Here is an 18,796-nt window from a genome sequence, read left to right as displayed (position 1 = left end):
CCATTGACTTCTCTGCCACAGTTACTCTGTAGAGAAGTTGTGGACTGGAGATCAGCAGAAGTCTGCCTTAGCAGGACGGAACCTGTCCCCTGCTGTACACAAACCTCTTCTGCTTACAAAAGTCCACAGAGTATGTTAGACGTATAGCAAGAATATATATGTTCAATAGCATAGTGAAATTGTCCTTTTGGTATTACTAGTACTATAGATCCTATTAGTATTTGGATATACACATACAGGAATATGCACATCCAAAAAGTAAATCTTCAAAGCCATTTTAAAAAAATAGAAGCTAAATTAGGAATAAGCTACATTGCAAGAAGCTTCCTGCAGAATTATATATTTAAGGTAATAATCTTTGAACTAAGACTTAATATAGCTACTGCATTAAAAATGGCTTGCTGTGAAATCTTAATCTCACTTTATTCCCACCCAATCAGACACATCTTCAGGATTGTGATTCAATGATTGTTTAGCAGCAGTTTTAGAGAACTGTAAATTCTTTTATTAACAGGCATTATAAACAGATACTACTACTTTTATTTAAAAACCATGAGTGCCACATTGATGAATATACAGCTCATGAATAACTTAAAGTATTTCCCATATTAAAAGGCAATGCACACAGCATACAAAAAGTATACTAAACAAAGCTATGAGGATACGTGATTGAAGTGTCTAAAATGATATATACAGTACATAATTAATGTTTGCTTTATATTCAGTACAGGCTCTGTACTGCCATTCCCATCATGCCTCACTTTCCCCTGACACTGAGTTTTGCACTTCTTCTTCCAAAATGGGTACAATCAGGTTATCCTTGGACATCAGGTTGTACTTCATCACAAACTTAGTGAACCGGTGACACAAGAACGTTTCATTCTGGAGGTGAAAAAAGGGGAAAAACAATATATACAGAAGGAATATTTTAAACAATTGAGCAGAACATACTAAAAGAAATCTGCTTATATGTGAGTATTAGATTTACAAGTCTTAGTAATGCTGAAATGGTAGATTTATATTACTTCTTTTAAGTCTTTCCTTTACTGCTTTGCTTATAGTTACTGCAATTAACAAAAAACCCTGCTGAAGTTCAGGCTGAAGTCACAGCTCCATTCCGCAGCACTTGGACAAGAATATATTCAAATTTCAGTGTAGTCCTGATCACTCTCCAAAAGAGAATGTTAAGGTATTGTGGAACCCCTCTTACATATGCTATCCCCAACAGACCAGGGCACAGCCCTCCCATAGCTATTCCAGCAGCCTTAAGTGAGATTGGCAAAGGTTTCTTCTTCCTCCAGCTATACTCAATACATCCTTTCTATCTGGAAGTTTCTACTTTTCCATAAAAAAACAAGTTGGCAGTTCCTGGAGGTGCACAAGCTGACACCAGTTACTCTGTTTCTTTGGAGTTTTACAGTTCCTTAACTGTTGTGTGACATACATACACAAACAGGAACCATACACCTATAAGCAGTACTAACTACACCAAGCGCTGGCATACATTCAGGAATCTTCAAACCAAGGTGAATTCGAGTTGTTTCTAGAAAAACTCTCAAATTCTGACCTTTCATCCAAATGAAACCATAACTGGGTAACTAATTCTACAAATTAATTTTCATTGTTATATATAGGTATAACATAGCAATTCAGTTCTTGTAAAACTGTCATCTACTATAATCAATGCTTCACTTGAACGCAGATCTTCTGCTAGGACTATCAGAAAGCATGTAATACAGTTACATCACAGTTATTACTTCAGTAAATGCCCTTCCTCCGGGATGTAATTTAAAACTACTTACTTCATATTCATCAAATATCTGCCGGTGATGAAAATAAGCATGTGAAAATATTCTGTAAATCCTTCGGCACACCGATCCTAATTTGGCTACAGAGGATTCCTTTATGCTAACCCTGTAAGCACCAGGACAGAGGTTACAAAACAGCTCTACCAAAAAGACGACTGAGATAAGATACATGTCGACACGAATTCTGATTGTTAAACTATACTAGAAAATTTCATTTGTAATTTAGACTTAAGTGTTACAGATACCTGTGTCTGCAGTTGCTTCTTTTTGGAAGGAAAATAGAAATGTCAGTATGTACTGCATATTTAAAAGTCATACTCTGCAAGGTTTTGCCTCTAGTTAAACACCACTCGTTATTCTGCTAAAGGCTGTACTACTGGTTTCTAGCACTGATGGGCAAAGGGAAGAAGACTTCCTATTGTATCTCCTTTGCAATACTGGATTCCTAGATAAGCACAATTTTGACTTCTCCAGTTAGGTTTCTATGAGACAACATGTGGGCTGCCCATCAAGTACACTCCATCTCTGTATTCTGTGGTCACTGATGTCCCACAGTGGATTGGTGTTGGCTTCTGGAGGCTTTCGGTGCCGTAGCATCCTCTGAGTCATTGTGTCTCTAAAAGCCATCCTGTTCTTTAGGTTGGCACTACACCACTGGAAGCCCCCTAACACTGGTATTAGTGAAGCAGTTCCCACCTAAGAAGGACCCATCAGCTCCAGTAAACGGCAAGGAATTCCTCCTTGGCTTAAATGTGACAACAGGCCTACCACCAAGTGACACATGCAGGACCTGACATGCTTTCAGTAGCAGTCCATGAAAAATGCCTTTCAATATACTTCCTAAGTGGCTAGGTACCACCTATTCCCTCCCTCTCTCCCTCCTCCCAAGAGAAAGCATTTTTACCTGCTGGGGAAATATTTATTGCTATTCAGGAGACATGCAGCTCCATCAAGTGTGTGTCTGGTGTAGTCTATAGCAGGACACTACAAAAAGAGACAGTAAGTGAACACATGTATGAGTGTGTGCATGATGCTGTAATATAGCTTGTTGAAAGAGAAGCATTTTAATTATGTTTCCTGATGCTTTTATTCCCAGAAGTTTCACATAGCTTCTCTGAAGGTCTAACTCCACTTCTTCCTTAGGCGAGCCATTTCTTTTCTCTCTTTCACAACCCGTGTGAATCAATCAAGAAAAAAGTTACTATGGAAATGTGACTGTGCATGAGCAGTGAATTTCATGCATCTCATGAAGTAAAGCTGTATAATAATACATACACCCCCTGAAAGGAAAGATGATCATTACCTCGCCAGTCCATTTGTTTCCCACACAGAGTCAGTCTTTTACAGGCTATATTAACACCTTATAAAAAAAACTTAACCAAAACCACCCAAAACAAAGCCAACCAACCAACCAAACCTGAACCTAAGTATATCAATGCTTTTTGCCTCGGCAAAGAAAACCAAAATTAACAGATAACCAAAAAGCATAGCAAGAGTTCAAGTCCTGGCTCTGCAATAAAGTACATGTAGAGAAGGAAGAAAGTAACAATCTGAGCCAGGCTGAGAGCACAGGAATGAATGTCTGTACATTTTGCCATTCCCCAGTTTCAGGAAGGACTTCTCAGTTGCAGATTTTTGTCAGCAGGTTGCATCACCCACTATCTGACCATTAGTTGATAGCTATTATTGATATGGAAAACAGCAGGTGACTGGTGCATGTTGAGAGAGAAAAAGCTGCCTGAAATTCTCCAGTCTAGCTGAATAAAACAGACTGAGTGCATGCCAATACACTCGGTAGCAAAGAGCGTTAGAGGAAGGAGTGGAAAAGAAGTTGGCCTTCAGAGCTAAATAAGTCATCTCAGGAAACTACAAAACAAAAACAAAGCAAAAGGCTAAGGTTAAAAAAAACCAATACCTTATTCTGGAAGGGGAAATACAAAGATAAATATGTCAGACTGCCCTGCCACCATAACCAACAGCGACAGAGACAGACCTTCTGAAGGACAAGGAAAAATAAAGCTGTATCAAGTGCTTCAACAGGAGATCAGAACAAAATTAAAGTAACTGGACAAGCTACTGCCACGCTGATACCCCAACTGACATACACGATTTTTACGACTCCACTACCTTCTAGGAGTAACTCCCCCAACAATGTGCACATGCAGCCACTCTCAGAGTGTCAGGCTCACGTGCCTAGTGCTATGGATTGAGGCCAAAGTCTGAAGAGGACACCCTATTCTCAGCATGTACTCTTCTTTCTGTTGAACAAAGACCTTTTCCCACTCAGTTCCAGGCTATCTCAACACCAGTTAAAGGACAAAAGAGGGGAATATGCAAAGTCTCTAATACTGTGTTAAAAACAGTTTTTTCCTACCTCATCCCGTTCTTTCATAACCACTACAGAATGGGAAAGAAGAAAACCTTAAGTGATATTCTTAGCCCACATAAACTGTCAGTTTGACTAAGGAGCTACTATAATTGTCTCCACATGAACAAAAGAACTGTAACAGACAATCCTACATCAATAGGGTCAGTTTTCCAGAATACATCCATACCTCTTTGGGAGTTTTATGAGCTGCACAAAGAAAAATCCATTGTTCAGTTGCTGTCATCTGAGTACATGTGTCTGGGTGACATTCACTCTGTTAAAACAATTTTTCAGTCATGAAAACCACCCAACAGCAAAAAACGGGCTGATCTTTTCAAATCACTTTCTTGTCCTGTCCCCCACCAAAAAGGGAGTTTTGCCCCTTTAAAGCCCTAAAAGACTCTTACCTCAAACCACTGCTTAAGTCAGTGTGTATAAATTTAGATGAAAGCTCTGCAAACTCCACATCTTACAATACAAAAACACAGTCTCCTCCCTCATACAACATAGAAACATCAAGAAAAGAATTACCTGCAGCTTGACAGCTAGTCCATTGAGCTCAAGGCAGAATTGCCTAAAAAATAATGAACGTAGCAGCATCAAAATCAATTTGGTTTTCTACTTGAAACATCTAATAAAAACCAAGGTGATACATTCTGATTGTCACAGATACCTTAACAGTTTGGGATTCTTGTGAAGTGGAAGAAATACAACAGCACATGAAAAATATACTTAATGGATACTATCAAATAATATCAGCTGTCACACCTGACCAGGCAATAGGCTAGGAATTGACACGCTATAAAAGGACTAGAGGTTGAGAGAAACAGAATTCATGCCAGCAATTTGTACTCAGCAAAACTATTACAGTTTAATTCTTACCTGAGAGTAGAGGCTGAGCTTAACAAATAATTTAGTGGAAGTGTTTCAGATCCCAACTTTGTTAGGGAAGAAAGCACTACCTCAGGCTAAAATGAGGAACACTTCAAGAAAATGTTAGCGTAATTTTTAGCGTAAGGTGTCCCTGCCCACGGCAAGGGGGTTGGAACTAGATGATCTTAAGGTCCTTTCCAACCCTAATTATTCTATGATTCTAAAATCAGTTTCTTAAGAATGTTTTAAATTCAGACAGCTGGAGCATTTCATCTTTGTAGGATATTCTTCCTCCAGGTCAATCAAGTGGCTAAAGCCCCACCACAGGTCATTAATAGAGTGGGCTTTGAGAAACCCTGCCTTCACTAGAATGTACCTGAAAGTGCATTCTTCAACTTTAGAGAATCCACCCCTCCATCCTGCAGGAAAATCTGCATGAATTTTCCAAAAGCAACAAATATTTAGGGACCAGTCACTCCTGTGAATCTACAGTGATTTTAAGTGGTGTATGTGAAGGACGGAGGAAATCATACATATACACCTTTTACACTTTTGAGGATTCTCTGCATCTACTGCAACTATTCCAGAGCAGAGGAGAGAAAAACAAAACAGGAGGCAAAAAGACAAGATATTTAAATATAGGGGTAGCTTAGAACTATTCCTATTCCTGAAAGTGTATTTGGCAATTTGTATTTATCAAAAAAGAATCAGGACACAAGGATACTAAAGTAATGCCAGGAAAAAAGGATTACTACACACGTACTAATAAGGTGTAAACCTACACTACAACTGAAAAAGACTTTCAGGCACAAACTATCAAGGCTGAACGTCTTTGTTACACTGCATAAAACAAACTGAAGAAAGACAAAAAGTTTTGGGTTTCCTTACAACTAGGTAAAGAACCGTGAGACACAGGTACTCCCGCTTTCCCACCTAACGCAAGTTTCAGAAGCACTGGGAGCATCTGGAAATCACATTCCCAGTTACTGAAGATGAAAAACTGATGATACTATGAGAAAGTGCCATGGAAATTCATGACTGTATTTTCACATTCAAAACACGCTAATACAACTTCTGAAGTGAGGTACAAACATTTTCTTCAAAACCTTAAAAAAAAAAACTAGATCACAGCACATCATAAACCTTAATAACAAGGAATTCAGAAAATAATCAATACCAAAGTATAATAATGTTTAATAGTAGGAATATCAAGGTTCATTTAAGTTTCTTTTGATTTGTCATATTCAAAAAGACTCAGTATCTATGAACAAAACTTAGAATCAGGACACTTATGTTGACAAAAGATAGATTCTCACCTTAAATGTTCATACTTCCATACACCTTCATCCTGGCCTTCAGGAGGTTCAAGGATCTTATCAATGTTGGAGCAGTCTGCCCTTATGTTTTGCTGAATATACTAGGAAAGGGGAGGAGAAAAAGTGGCGATCTTGTGGTAATTATAGTAATACAGTATATTTAGGGCATTACATCTTTCAGGGTCTTACTTTTTCTCTTTACTTAAGGAGTGACTGACAGGTTAAAAATTAAGGAGTAGACAGGCAGGGTAAAAAAACTGGTATAAAAAAAAAAAAAGCCAGATCTGCAAAATGCCTTTGCTCAATTAGAAAAGGTAAAAGAATGGGTGAATTATACAGCTTTTTGCGACATCCATCCCAAAACAAAGGAACCCCCACTATTTTCTTTAACCTGCTTTGTTTAAACCAGACATGGGAATTAAGAGTTATTTATGCATACACAATTGATAACTACTTCTTTTAAAATCTATGTAGGGTGCTTATGAAATTCACTTCCGTTCAACACAATTCTGAGCAGACACAGCGCATACCCTGTTCTATGGGTTTTCACCAAGATACGAAACTTGGGAAACTGAACTTAATAACAACATTCCACAAAAGGAAGAATACCTGCTGAACAGCTAATGTGCTATCCATTTCTTCAAAGGATTCATCAGGCCAATTGTAGAAATCCTGTTAAAAGGAAAAGTTTAACCTAATTTAACAAACATGGAGGCAGAAGAAGGAAAGCACACAGCCTACAGTAAGCTTGGACATGCAGGAAAATAGATGTAGTTCATACAATTCCAGGAAGCTACATCTGAACAGAAGCAGCACAGAGTCTTGGCGAGAACAGGGACTTATGTTCCTAATGTTACAATACTGGAACATCTTGAAGTTAAAGTCTTGGCATATTGTCTTCATCATCTGTCCCCTGCATCTTCCTGTAGCACCTTTATGGCCTGTATTCTTTAATGCATGCAGTGCCCGTTTCACATGTTAGACCATGTAAGACTGGGGAAGAAAAGAGGTCTGCAGAGAGCAGCATTGTACAATGGTTATGAAACTAAAAATCCCAGTATGTTCTAGTAGTAACACACCACTAAAAACACCTCTGAACTCAGGTAATGTAACGCAGCATTGGTCTAACTTGGTACTACCCCTCTTGCTACAGTCAGTAGCTGCATAACTGGATGGCTATCAGCTGTGCTAACCCACAGTGTTTAATACTGTTAATTATAAAACCCTCCTGAAGTTTCACCTCAGATCCATCAGTGTTCTGCAGCAATTCACATCTACCTGCAGCTACCATCATCCCAGATGGTGTATTTGTTACTCGGCCACAGCCATCCTAGCAGCCACAGTGACTGGATGGAAATGCTCGAGCTGTGAAGCTTAGCAATCTGTTCTTGAGACAATAGTCTCATGTCCAGAGAACATATCTAGAGTGAACACATTCTGCTGAAATACCACTAACTGTATTTGCATACAGAATAGCCATACCACAGTGCCATCCAAAATTAACAATTTAAATACAGCCATATAGCTTTTTTACCTATATGATTGCATCACTATACACAAAATTCTTCAACCTACATGAACTCTTAACAGAATACAGACCAGACCTAGGTCTATGTCCAGTTTACCAGCTTATTTTTCAGAATACCCCAGATTTATCAAAGGCACACAATGTTCTGTTTCCTTCACAGATTAAACATGTACAGAGTGAACCCATGTACAAGGCTGTGTATTTATTTTACCTCCGTACCATACGACAAAGCATAGAAGAGATGCATTTTTTCAAAAGCATTGTGTCATACGCTGCTGTTTCTGACCATGAGCTCTCCTCACCAGAGTGTGAGCATAAAGGCCTCACAGAGGATTACACCTCTGACACTATCTAAAACCCGCAGGTTATGATGTGTTTGAGATGCACCTTTTCACGACGGCCTTGAAAGCACAGAAATACCTTAATTTCTACGAACAGAAGCGCTCTCTCGCCGGCCGGGAGCGCAGGTTACGCAAGGGAAGGATGACTTGTCTCTCCTGATGCGCAGGCCAGGTATCTATCGCCTGTGTGACGGTGCAGAACTCCCAGCCCACACTCCCAGATCACACAGGGGCCTCGCTCAGCTCGATCCGGACCCAGCATTTGAACAGCAACAGCAGTCACACACGGTGGCTGTCAGAACAACACCCTGCCTGCAGGAAGCCCCGGGCCCCAGGAGCAGCGCTTCGCCTCAGCCAACACCCGGTCATTCCACAAGAGCTCTCACGCTACCGCGGCTACCGGCGTCCCGCGCCCAACGCCAGCCACCGCGCTCCGGAACGCCGCACGGCTCTGCCTGCCGAGCCGGAGCCTGGAAACCCGAGGGAAGCACGGCGACCGAAACCTGCGGGCTGGGGGCAGGGGAGGCGGTGGTGCCGCAGCGACCGCTCCCCCCGCGCCCGGCAGAGAAAGCAGCGCCACGACCCCCGGCCCGCTCCCCTGCCGCCGGAGCTCGCCCAGGCCGCGGCCCGGCTGCGCGGAACAAAGCGATCCCGCGGAGCGGCGCCCGCCGCCCCAGCCCGCCCCACCGGCCAGCGCTGGGCCGCGGTAGGCCCGGCGAGACCCGCGGCGACACCCCGACCGCCAGCCGGGCCCGGCGCCTCTGCGGCGGAGCTGCCCGTCCCCGCGCACCGGCCTGGCGGCGGCGGCAACATCTCACCTGGGCCTTGGTGCCCGGCCTGTTCCTCCTCAGCACTGCCGTCCCCTCCGCCATGACCATAGTGACAGCGGCGCCAGGACCCGGATGCGGCAGCGCCGGGCGGGGCGGCGGAACAGGGGGAGGAAGCGGAACAGCCACAGGCGGGCAACGCGGGGAGCGGGAACTGCCGCGGGGCGGGGCCTCTCGCGAGAGGAGCCGGCCCTGGGCAGGGGCGGGCGGGCGAGCGGGACCCGGGCACTTCCCTCCCTCGGCCTTCGGAGCGGTCCGTTCGGGTGTTGTTCCCGCTCCTGCCGCGGGGCGGCGCCGGACAGCCGTGCGGGAAGCTCGCCGGTTGCCCGGGACGGCTCCTTGGAAAGCAGATCTGTGAGCGCTGTACTGGTGAGGAACAACCTCCCCTCCTTTTCCCCCTTTCCCCTGCCCCGGGAGATGGGGACAGCTTTAACGGTGGTTCCTGTCGCTTTGTGTCCTGCGGTGCCTCGCCCGGGTGAGCGTGAGGCCGGCTCCACGCTGGGCTGCAGGGCAGCGAGCGGAGCTGTTGGGTTGGTGAGATGAAGTCCCTGAGGTGAACGAGCTGAGTGGTTGGTGAGGAAATGCGTTCTTCAGGTTTCAGCCCGTTTCATCAGTACCGCACTGTCGGCATCTGACTCTGTGCGCTCCCACAAGGTCAGTCCTCCATCTGCACGACGCAACTGAGGCTGTGGCATTTCGTACAGTGTAAACCATAAGGCTGGGATTTTTACAAAATATCTTAAGCCCTAGATTAAAGATACGTATTTGCTAATGCTAAGAATAACGAATTTGAAAAACTCGCCCAACAACAGTGATTTGGGACAAAATACTTCAAACAAAGCAGGCCTGAAATCTTCCAAGGTCTTCAAAGGCGGGATTGACAGCCTTGTGACTGGTGTGCAGAGGTCACAGGCTGCTGTGGTAATGGAAAACAGCTTAAGTTTCAAGGTTTCCTATGTCAGGTGTTGACTGTATTTGGGAAGAAAACATAAAAAGGCACTGTTAGCTGAGAGATGTCTGATAAATTGGGCACTGTTAGAAGCAAGCAGAGACTTTGGAAGGCTCGAGTCACTTGTTAGTTCTGTAGGATAAGTGAGAAGAAAATGTTTTGGAAGCTGTTCTGTTCCCAAGGGATAAGCAGTAGGAATAAGGACAAATGTAATACAATGTAGGAGTACAGAATAAGTAAGGAAGGGTGAACTAATTCTATGAGCAAGAATGATGCAGCACCAAGGTAGAGATGTGAGATACAATCAGCAAGTAAATAGCTGCAGTTCAATGTTGATTCCTGAGCAGTGGAGAGTGCTGGTACCTGATGCTGATCCTACTTCCACTGCATTACAGGATGCACTCTGGGTGTTTCCCCCCACTGGGTCCATTTGCTTGCCCACATTAAAACCTCTCCCTTCTACCCAATGAGAGCTAGAGTGTGCACAACGTATCTGTATTGGAAACATTGGAAAATCCCTAATTAGGTTTTCTCATCAGAAAGAAAGTGCATCTTGAATATGTATTTCACTGAGGCAGTGCCGTGAGCAGGATGTCTCCTTATTCAGGAGGTCAGGTTAGAGCTGAAAGCTGGGCAATGTGCGAGAGACCAGAAATAGGTAACGGGGTCACTTCCTGCATGGGTGCCTGCACCCAGCTAAGGGGCTCCATTCACGTTATACTGTAACACAAAGGGGGCAGTTCAGCTGCAGGCACCCAGTTGGGTTTGCACTAGTTACATTTTTACTGCTGGTCAGCATTCCTGCCCCAGGATGTTAGCTGTTTGACCTGTGGTGAAACTCTACTCAGCAGTTTGTGTAAGAAACCATGGAAAGGTGAATAACCTCGGGAGAAATTGGGGCAAAGAAAACAGAGGGTACAAATGGCCTATTACTTCTCTGCCCATGGCAGGGGGTTGGCACTAGAGGATCTGAAGGCCCTTTTCCAACCAAAACCATTCTATGATTCATGAGAATTTATGAGATTGCTATTAGCCAGCTCTAAAATAAAAGCAATTCCAGCAGTCTTTAAGATTTAAGTCCTTTAAAATTCAGCAGCTTGTTTGGATTTGCTTTTTTGTTGTTTTGGCTTTACTTTTTCTGTCACCAAACTCAAGGTTTAACTGTAATCTAAACAACAGAGGAGTTGAGAATTTGACATTTCCATTTGTCCCTGACTTTAATTTCATGGACATCTTGCTTCTAAAATAGAAATAAATCTGGCTGTGAAGAAATACCCCCCAGAGATAAATATCTGTTAGCTCAATCTGCAGCTGCTTTGCAGAAAAGGGAAAGAAATGTGCAGTGCTTGTTAATGAAGATGTTAAAGTCTGTTGATCTGTTGAGTTGTCCCTTGATATTTAACCCGGTATTTCTGGAAGCTTCTCATTGTTTCTGTTTTATTGGATGTCAAGTTGGCTTTAAACAAAACGTGATCAACTTTGTTTGGTTTTCACCTGGTCCTCATTGCCTCAAGACCTTTGAGGGTGAAAAATGGAATATTTAGCCAAAATCTTACTGCCTATTCCTGTGCTGTTAGGGATCTGACCTTCCCTTCTCCTCTACTGGTGTGTAAAGGTTTCAACCTTTTCTTAGTATAGCAAGATAACAATGAGGATGATAAAGGTTTTATGGAAACAGTATAGCTGCTGCTAATGGTGGTTCTGAAATGTTAAGAAAGAAAATGAATGGAGGTAGATGGAGTTCATCTTGTTTCCTTGTGATTCAGACAGCCTGAGGAGAGGCTGGGAAGGGCTGTATCCACCCCGAGAAGGAGGTAGGGCAATATGTAACATTTTAACCAAAATTGAAGCTTTGGAGTAGAAAACAGGGAATAAAGAAGTCTAAATTCCTCCAGGAATGACACAGCAAAGAGCATTTATGATTGATATACAGAACCAGAGGGGTCTAGAGTTTGGCATTCCCTCATGGACTAGGGCACAGTAGAAGCAGATGGACCACCTTGGCTGTGTAACAGTTACCTTGTCCTTGCAGTGATAGCCTTGTGGTGCAAGAATGAAATGTTCTGTTTACCATTCCAGCAAATGTTCATGTATGTCCTTCATTGGGTTAGGCCGAGGAATACTCTGGGTTTGCTTTTTATCTACATCCATAAATTACTTATTCCCATGAAAGCTTTCAGGAAAATGTGACTTTTGTGCTTAATCAATTATGTGAACAGTAGTGGATATAGCCACACAAAACAGTTTATTGAATAAACATACCAAGCTGCTGCAAGCATGGCTAGGGTAGACCTGGGGGGAGACAAGCTTGTGTGGTGGGCACTTGGCAGCCCTGCTGCATGGATTTGGAGTTTGCTGTGATCCTGCTGGGGAGAGGGCTGGTACAGGGGGGTGCTACCTCGGCTGAGGAACAGCAAGTGGAGGTAAGGGAGGAAGTGCTGCCTCAGGTGGCACCCTGACAGCTTGTAGTGCCTCCTCTTCAAGAACTGCAAATGTCATGAGACCATTTGCTGAGTGGGGATCCCATGTAATTCGTATTTCTGGAAGACACCATTGAAAGAAATGCTGAAAGGACTAAATGTTTCTCTGTTGGGAGTTGATTCTCATTGGGATGGGGTCTAGTTTCCATTTGTAAGTATGTTAAACATCTTCCCCCTCTTTGGTATGTGACTACAGCCGCATACCTCCCTTATCATGCAAGATAATGCTTCCCAATCAGTTTGCATTTCATTACACAATCAATTGTCTTTCAGGATGCTGGTAGTGTGGTAAGGTTCAGCTGTGCATTGCTGCAGCTAAAGTAAAGGTGCAGCAGGGCAGGTTTGAAGAGGTAGGCCTTTTATGCTAAAACATGTATTTTAATATAACAACTTCCCTGGTAGTTACATCAAATTATTTGATTTGGAAAGGACCTTAAGTTCATCCAGTTCCAACCCCCCTGCCATTGGCAGGGACACCTCACACTAGACCATGTCACCCAAGGCTCTGTCCAACCTGTGATCGTTCAGTGGTTTTTAACAACCTGAACTGTGTGACCTTTGCCTACAGCTCTGCAGTAGGTAGGTGGTAACCAGCAGCACACCCCAGTTTTGGGAAGCAAAAGACATGATAGCCAAGACTGTCAAACACAGTAGCTCCTAAGGGAGTGGGTGGGTGATTAACTGGATTATCTAAGTACAAAAGTGGCTCTAGCTCACCTCCGTGCTGTTTATTACTGCTGTGGGGAAGAGCCCAAAACTGCCCTGGCAGAAAATACCTTGTTTCAGAATGTCAAAGCTGCAGCCCCCCACTGCAGCTACTCAAGCTCTGAAAAATGTATTTCATTACAGTCCTTTCCGGCTACCTCCCAAGTAGGGCTTTTACTGTATCTAGCAATGTTAATTTTGTAGCACCTTCAATGGAAAGGAGAAAGAATTACCACTTAACTCCTGCTATTGAAGTTTCAGGAGCAGTAAGTCATATGCTCATTTATTTCACCTAAGATGGGATCAAGATCTCAATGCAGAGTACATTCTTAGAATGCACTAGATCAATGTATACATACCAACTCTGAAAGCATCACTAGGAACACAGGGTATAAAGTCTAGATTTGTGTATTCCTACACAAGCAACCTTGAATCCTTTTCCAAGGCAAGATAAGGGGGTTGCAAGTAAGCAAATGTGATTGCTTCAACATTACTTAAATAAATGTCTTGATATTTAGAAATGTTGTTGCATTAAGGATAAAGGAAATCAGTTTGTCAGCTGAAGTTTTGGGAAAGTTGGAGACCTGGCCTGAGATAGCAATTAGTGAAGAAGCACGCTTTGAAAAACCAGCATCAGCAGCCCAGTGCTTGACAGAAGTTACTGGCTTTCTAGTGGCAAAATTCAGTGAGAACGATGTAAAAAAACCCATGGGTATGAATAGTACCAAGCTGCTTTCAGATGGCTGTGAGACAACCTGTTCATGGCAGGGCTCTTTGTGGGTATACAGCCTCTCAGCTGTATCTGAAACAGGAGTTAAACATGTTATCTTAAGCTAAAGCTCAATGTACAAGGGAGGGCAGCTGGAGGTCCCTTCACCACTGCATCTGTATGTTAACCATTTTAAACTCATCTCCCAATTCCATGCAAGTTTAGGGAAAACAATGCATCACTCCAATTGAAGTGTTTCAGAGAGATGAGTGCATTGAACAACTGAGACTCAGTTTCACTGAGCAACAGCAGAAACTGAGACAGAAGCAGAATAGTTTTAGAAGTTTATTGTAAAGACCTTTACACTCTCAGTACAGAGATAAGGATATAAAATGATGTTGTTTGGAATAATTAAGGCTGGTTGGTGGTCATCTGACCTTCACTGTCCAGTGGAACTCAAGCAAGAGCAACTGATTTCTGACTGTACACGTTTTTATTTGCGTTCCATCATTACAGTGAGATCACAAGCTATTTCAGAGACTCAATGCCTGTTTACTATAAAATAAAGGACATTATTTACATGATGAAAGAAAAATTTCAGCATTTTAGTGGAATGGATGACTGATGCTGCAGCAGGTTTAGTCCACGTATTTCCCAAGAATATCACCATCTCTGAACAGGTAGTAGTCCTGCAAGGAAAAGGAACATTAGTGCCTGTTGTATGGATTGGTTTGCTTGTCTTGTTCTGAAGTCAGGGCTACCACAGTCATGAAGTGCAAAATCAAAAGTGAGCTAACCAAGATTAGCTCCACACATTGACTTCTTGAACAGGTGTTTCTGCTCCTTCTGTCTCTTCTCCTTTGGGAAAGCTACCATGTTACTGGTTTTAGTAGTAGGAAGTACAAGAACTGTTAGAAGACAGTTACATAAACTTTCTCTGGCAAAAGCTAGGATACCCTCAGCAATTTCAAAGCCTTTCTGGGCTCCTTCTAATACATGCTTGGCATGAGGAGCCACTTCATCTACTCAGCAAAGGTCAGGCCAGAAGTTTCCTTGGTTACTTCCTTTTAAGCTAGGGTGGAAATAGTCAGTACTACAAGTACCAGAGGCTGGCTGAATCAAGCTGCTCCCATTCAAATACCAACCACTGCATTTCTTGGATGCTGCTGACACTATGAAGTAACTACAGGATTTATCACCAGCAGTGCGACATTTTGGAAACCAGCTTACACTGCATTCACGAAGCTGGGATACTCACCTTATCTTCTAGTACAATCTTAGTACCACCATATTCCGGTAGCAAAACCTTTTCACCAACTTTTACACTCACTGGCTGAATCTCACCATTCTGAAAGAAAAAAAGAAAGCCTTAGTTTTACGCTATACAGACAGATGTAACAGAATTCCTCCAAACAGCGAACCATCCACATATAAAGCACTCAGGAGATCACAACTCTATTTTCATTGTGCAATGAAACTAGCATACCCAGGTGTACTAGGAAACCAAGCCACCAGTCAGTTATCAAGCATGGGAGTCCTGCAATATTTAGGCAGCAGAACCACAGTGATTTTGGGTATATAACTGGTTTTCATTTATTTTTGAGTACAAATACAACTGTGAGGTCTTTCCTTGACAAACAAAGTAGGATTTCACTTAAAGAAAACCACCCAAGAAACCTCAGAAATTAAGTGACAGACCAAGAAACCCACTTCTCAAATAAACGGAGAGTCCATGTCCATACTCTGTAGCCAAGGCTAATTTTTCCCAAATGCCAGTCAGACAAACCTTCCCATCTCTTACCGCGATCAACTTGTCACTGTTGCTAATGAATCGTTTAGAAACACCTGATTAAATCTAACTGTATTTGTGCAGTATAAAGGAATCATTAGCATATTAGTTAAATATTAGCACTATTTCATAATACAAAGGTTTAGAATCAGATATGACACAAACCAGCATGACATGTATGGAAGAACCCAGAGTAAAGACAAAGGCTGAGTCAACATAGCCAAGTTGAAATTTAACCTGTTTTACACTATCACTTCTAACTGAACACTGCTTTGCTGGGGAAACACCTTCTGATGCTGAGGCCCACAGCCACTGGTGGCTTTGTGAAGTGAAAACAGTGTCTTTTTATGATCACAGATGCATATTCAACATGCAAAATTAGCAAAAAATAGTATCTGACACATTTATTTTGATTTCTGATTTTATTTTGTCCAGTAAACCTGATCCTTACAGACACAGCACCAGACAGTGAATGCTGCACTGTGGAATTCCACCCTGCTCGCAACTCACAGGAATTCAGGCATGTAATTGTTTTAACACAGAAGGCTGCTGGTGCTTCAAGGTTTTGGCTGAGAAGTGGTGCAGTTTAAAAAGCAGGTATTTTCCATTTTACAAACAATCAAAGGAATGCTGAAATTCAAGGCCAGAGCCAGTCAGGAGAATTTGAGGTTTCTACCTCCTCCCTGAATCTGTACTTCCAACTTCAGTCATCAGTCATCCATTTCAGTGAGCCATCGCTACACTTACACTGCAGCCATTCCTTCCTTATGATGATATTCCAGCTACCACCACACCATTACTACTCCAACCCAAATGTAATGCCTCAGGATATTTACCTTTCCTCTGGCTCCCGATCCAACTGCTACTACTGTTGCTTGTAGCACCTTCCCTTGAGCTTTTTCTGGAATCATGATGCCTCCTTTGGTTACTGTCTCAGCCGCACATCGTTCAACCAGAACACGATCAAAGAGGGGAAGGAATTTCCTAAAGGCTTTTCCTGCCTGTGGGAGTAATTTACAGTGAAACAAGAGGAACATTACAACAGAACAAACTGATGTCTCTTTTTCAGTTTAAGAAAACTTTATTAATAGTAGCATGCAAAGGCCACCTTTGATTGCATCAGAAATTGCTGCAGACACAAGCAGATGCTGGGCAATCCTGACAGTTCCCAGGAAGATGTACTGCAGCTGGGAAATGAACCAGCACCACATGGAGCAGCTGCCTCCTCCTCTGCCTGAAAAGCTCCATGGGTTTTAATCCCAAGACCTCAGTCACTACAGGTTGGTGAACATAATTATCAATTATACAAGCTGTATTTACTCAATTGACAACCAGATTTAGGACCCTTTGGGACAGTTGTGTTTTTAAAGTCTAGCCAGGTACCTCATGTCAGTCTTCTCTGGGTACTTTCAAGCCTCAGCATTTCACACAGCCCCAAGTTTGCAGTGAGAGTGGCGTCACTTGTACTGACTGCTACAAACAGACTGCAGTTTTACAAGGACCTTTAGCTTTGGCCCCTAAAAAGAGGAATGTAGGCATATTTCTGTCTTCATTGCTTCAGTGTCTGCCTCCGCTGAAGCAGAGATGGGGGGGGGGGTTGGTGGTGCTTGTTGAGTTGCTGGTTTTGGTGTTTGAGGTTTTTGGGTTGATTTTGAGGTTTTTTTTGTAACTACTTACTGCCACTTGTCTGTATTTCAGGAAGAACAGCCTAACTCCCATGCACCAGCTAAATGCAAGCACTGAATCCCAACAAGCAGGGGTTAGGAAGAAGGAACCTGCTTTGATTTAGGCAGGTTGCCAAGTCACACGGAGACAGGGCTCCATTGGACAGGTACCCAGAGCGAACACGCACAGAAACAAGGGCATGGCATCCACGTGCCCTTTACTGATGGCTCATCAGCGCACACAGACATGCTTTAAAATTGGGACAAGACAAACTGACAGGCAGAGCATGAAGATGCTACATGAGAGAGGAGTGTTCTGCCAAATAAGGTTATACCACAGCAATAACATTACACAGAATGACTGCTTTCATCCTGTGCCAATGGCATCTCTGATTCTGGGTGTTCTTTTTAGGTGTTTTGTATTTAACAGAAACGAGCAGCCAGGCTCATGACCGTAAGCATTCTACACTAAGAAATGCTATTTTCTCACGCTAGCAAGACTACAGAATTAAGTATTACTGCAATAGCGACCGCAACTCTGCCCTCACCCCATTCCCCTGCAAGGTCTCTATAAAAGATTACGAAAACCACATTGAGCGCCCAAGCCCGCAGCACTGACGGGTTCCTTTCTGTCCCCAGGCTCTGCGCCCCGCTCCCTTCCCGCCAGATGCGGCCCCCGCCCGCAGCCTCGCGCTTGCGGAGTAACCGCTCACCCCCCGCGGGCTGCACGACCTTGCGGCGCCTCAGACCCCGCGGGGCGCAGCCCCTGCTAACGCACGGCCGCCGAGCCGCCGTCTCCTTCCCTCCCTCCCTCCCTCACTCCCGCGGCTCAGCTCGGCGCGACTAGGCCGCCACCGACCCCCGTCAGCCTGAAGAAACTCCCGGGCCTGGCGGCGGGGCCGCGGCCCACTCAAGGACCCCGGGCAGCGACTTGCCCACAGCCACAAAGCGGTGCTGCCGGCGGGTCCCGCCACCCCTTATAGCGGAACCGAGCCAGGGAGCGGGCCTAGGGACAGTAGTGAGCACTTACCATGGCAGCTCCTCCACAGTCCACGCTAAGTGACCGCACCGCCGCAGGCACACGTGAGGAAGGTCACGGCCTGCGCATGCGCGTCCGGTGCCCCGCCCCAGGGCGGAGCCCCCCCCCCACGGCCCGGCTGCGGCCTGCTCTGGTTCCGCCGTTAACTTTGGGCCGCCGGGGCCGCGCCCTGCTCCCGCAGGCAGCCGGTACCGCGGTGGTGCCGTGACGGGCGCAGTGCAGCGCCCGCCGGGGTCAGGGGCCGGGCGGTAGCCCGGAAGTGAGCGCGGTTCAACTTTGACCTTCAGCGAGCATGACCGTTCCAGAAGGTTCTGGAAGTGGTGGGCCCCAGAACATGGGTAGTTCATGCGTGAGCTCTCCGCGCATGCGCCTAGCGGCGCTGGCGCTGCGGCTCTGCAGG

At 44.2% G+C, this 18,796-nt stretch overlaps 1 protein-coding gene across 5 annotated transcripts; it reads right to left on the bottom strand.

Moving 5' to 3' along the window:
• Positions 1-482: 482 nt before the first annotated feature.
• LOC134164189 (MOB-like protein phocein) lies at positions 483-18,758 on the bottom strand. Of its 5 annotated transcripts, XM_062619693.1 has the most exons (9): positions 18,678-18,758; positions 16,530-16,694; positions 6,975-7,037; positions 6,366-6,466; positions 4,708-4,750; positions 4,364-4,450; positions 2,713-2,792; positions 1,803-1,914; positions 483-882 (listed from the first exon to the last, which is right to left on the bottom strand). In XM_062619693.1, the coding sequence occupies exons 1-9, from the start codon at positions 18,741-18,743 to the stop codon at positions 751-753; spliced, it is 849 nt and encodes a 282-aa protein (XP_062475677.1). In that variant the 5' UTR covers positions 18,744-18,758; the 3' UTR covers positions 483-750. The 5 variants fall into 5 exon arrangements, with proteins under 5 accessions (XP_062475677.1, XP_062475673.1, XP_062475674.1 ...); XM_062619689.1 differs by lacking the exons at positions 16,530-16,694; positions 18,678-18,758 and adding an exon at positions 9,053-9,222; XM_062619690.1 differs by lacking the exons at positions 483-882; positions 1,803-1,914; positions 2,713-2,792; ... (2 more) ...; positions 6,366-6,466; positions 6,975-7,037 and adding exons at positions 14,237-14,593; positions 15,163-15,252.
• Between the last annotated feature and the right edge of the window lie 38 nt (positions 18,759-18,796).

Source organism: Pezoporus occidentalis, unplaced genomic scaffold, assembly GCF_034315485.1.
Source record: "Pezoporus occidentalis ecotype Australia unplaced genomic scaffold, CSIRO_AGI_Poc_V1 ctg213, whole genome shotgun sequence".
Classification (NCBI taxonomy): Eukaryota; Metazoa; Chordata; class Aves; order Psittaciformes; family Psittacidae; genus Pezoporus; species Pezoporus occidentalis.
The sequence above is the reverse complement of the archived record's forward strand: the minus strand, read 5'-3'. Positions and strand labels throughout refer to the sequence as shown.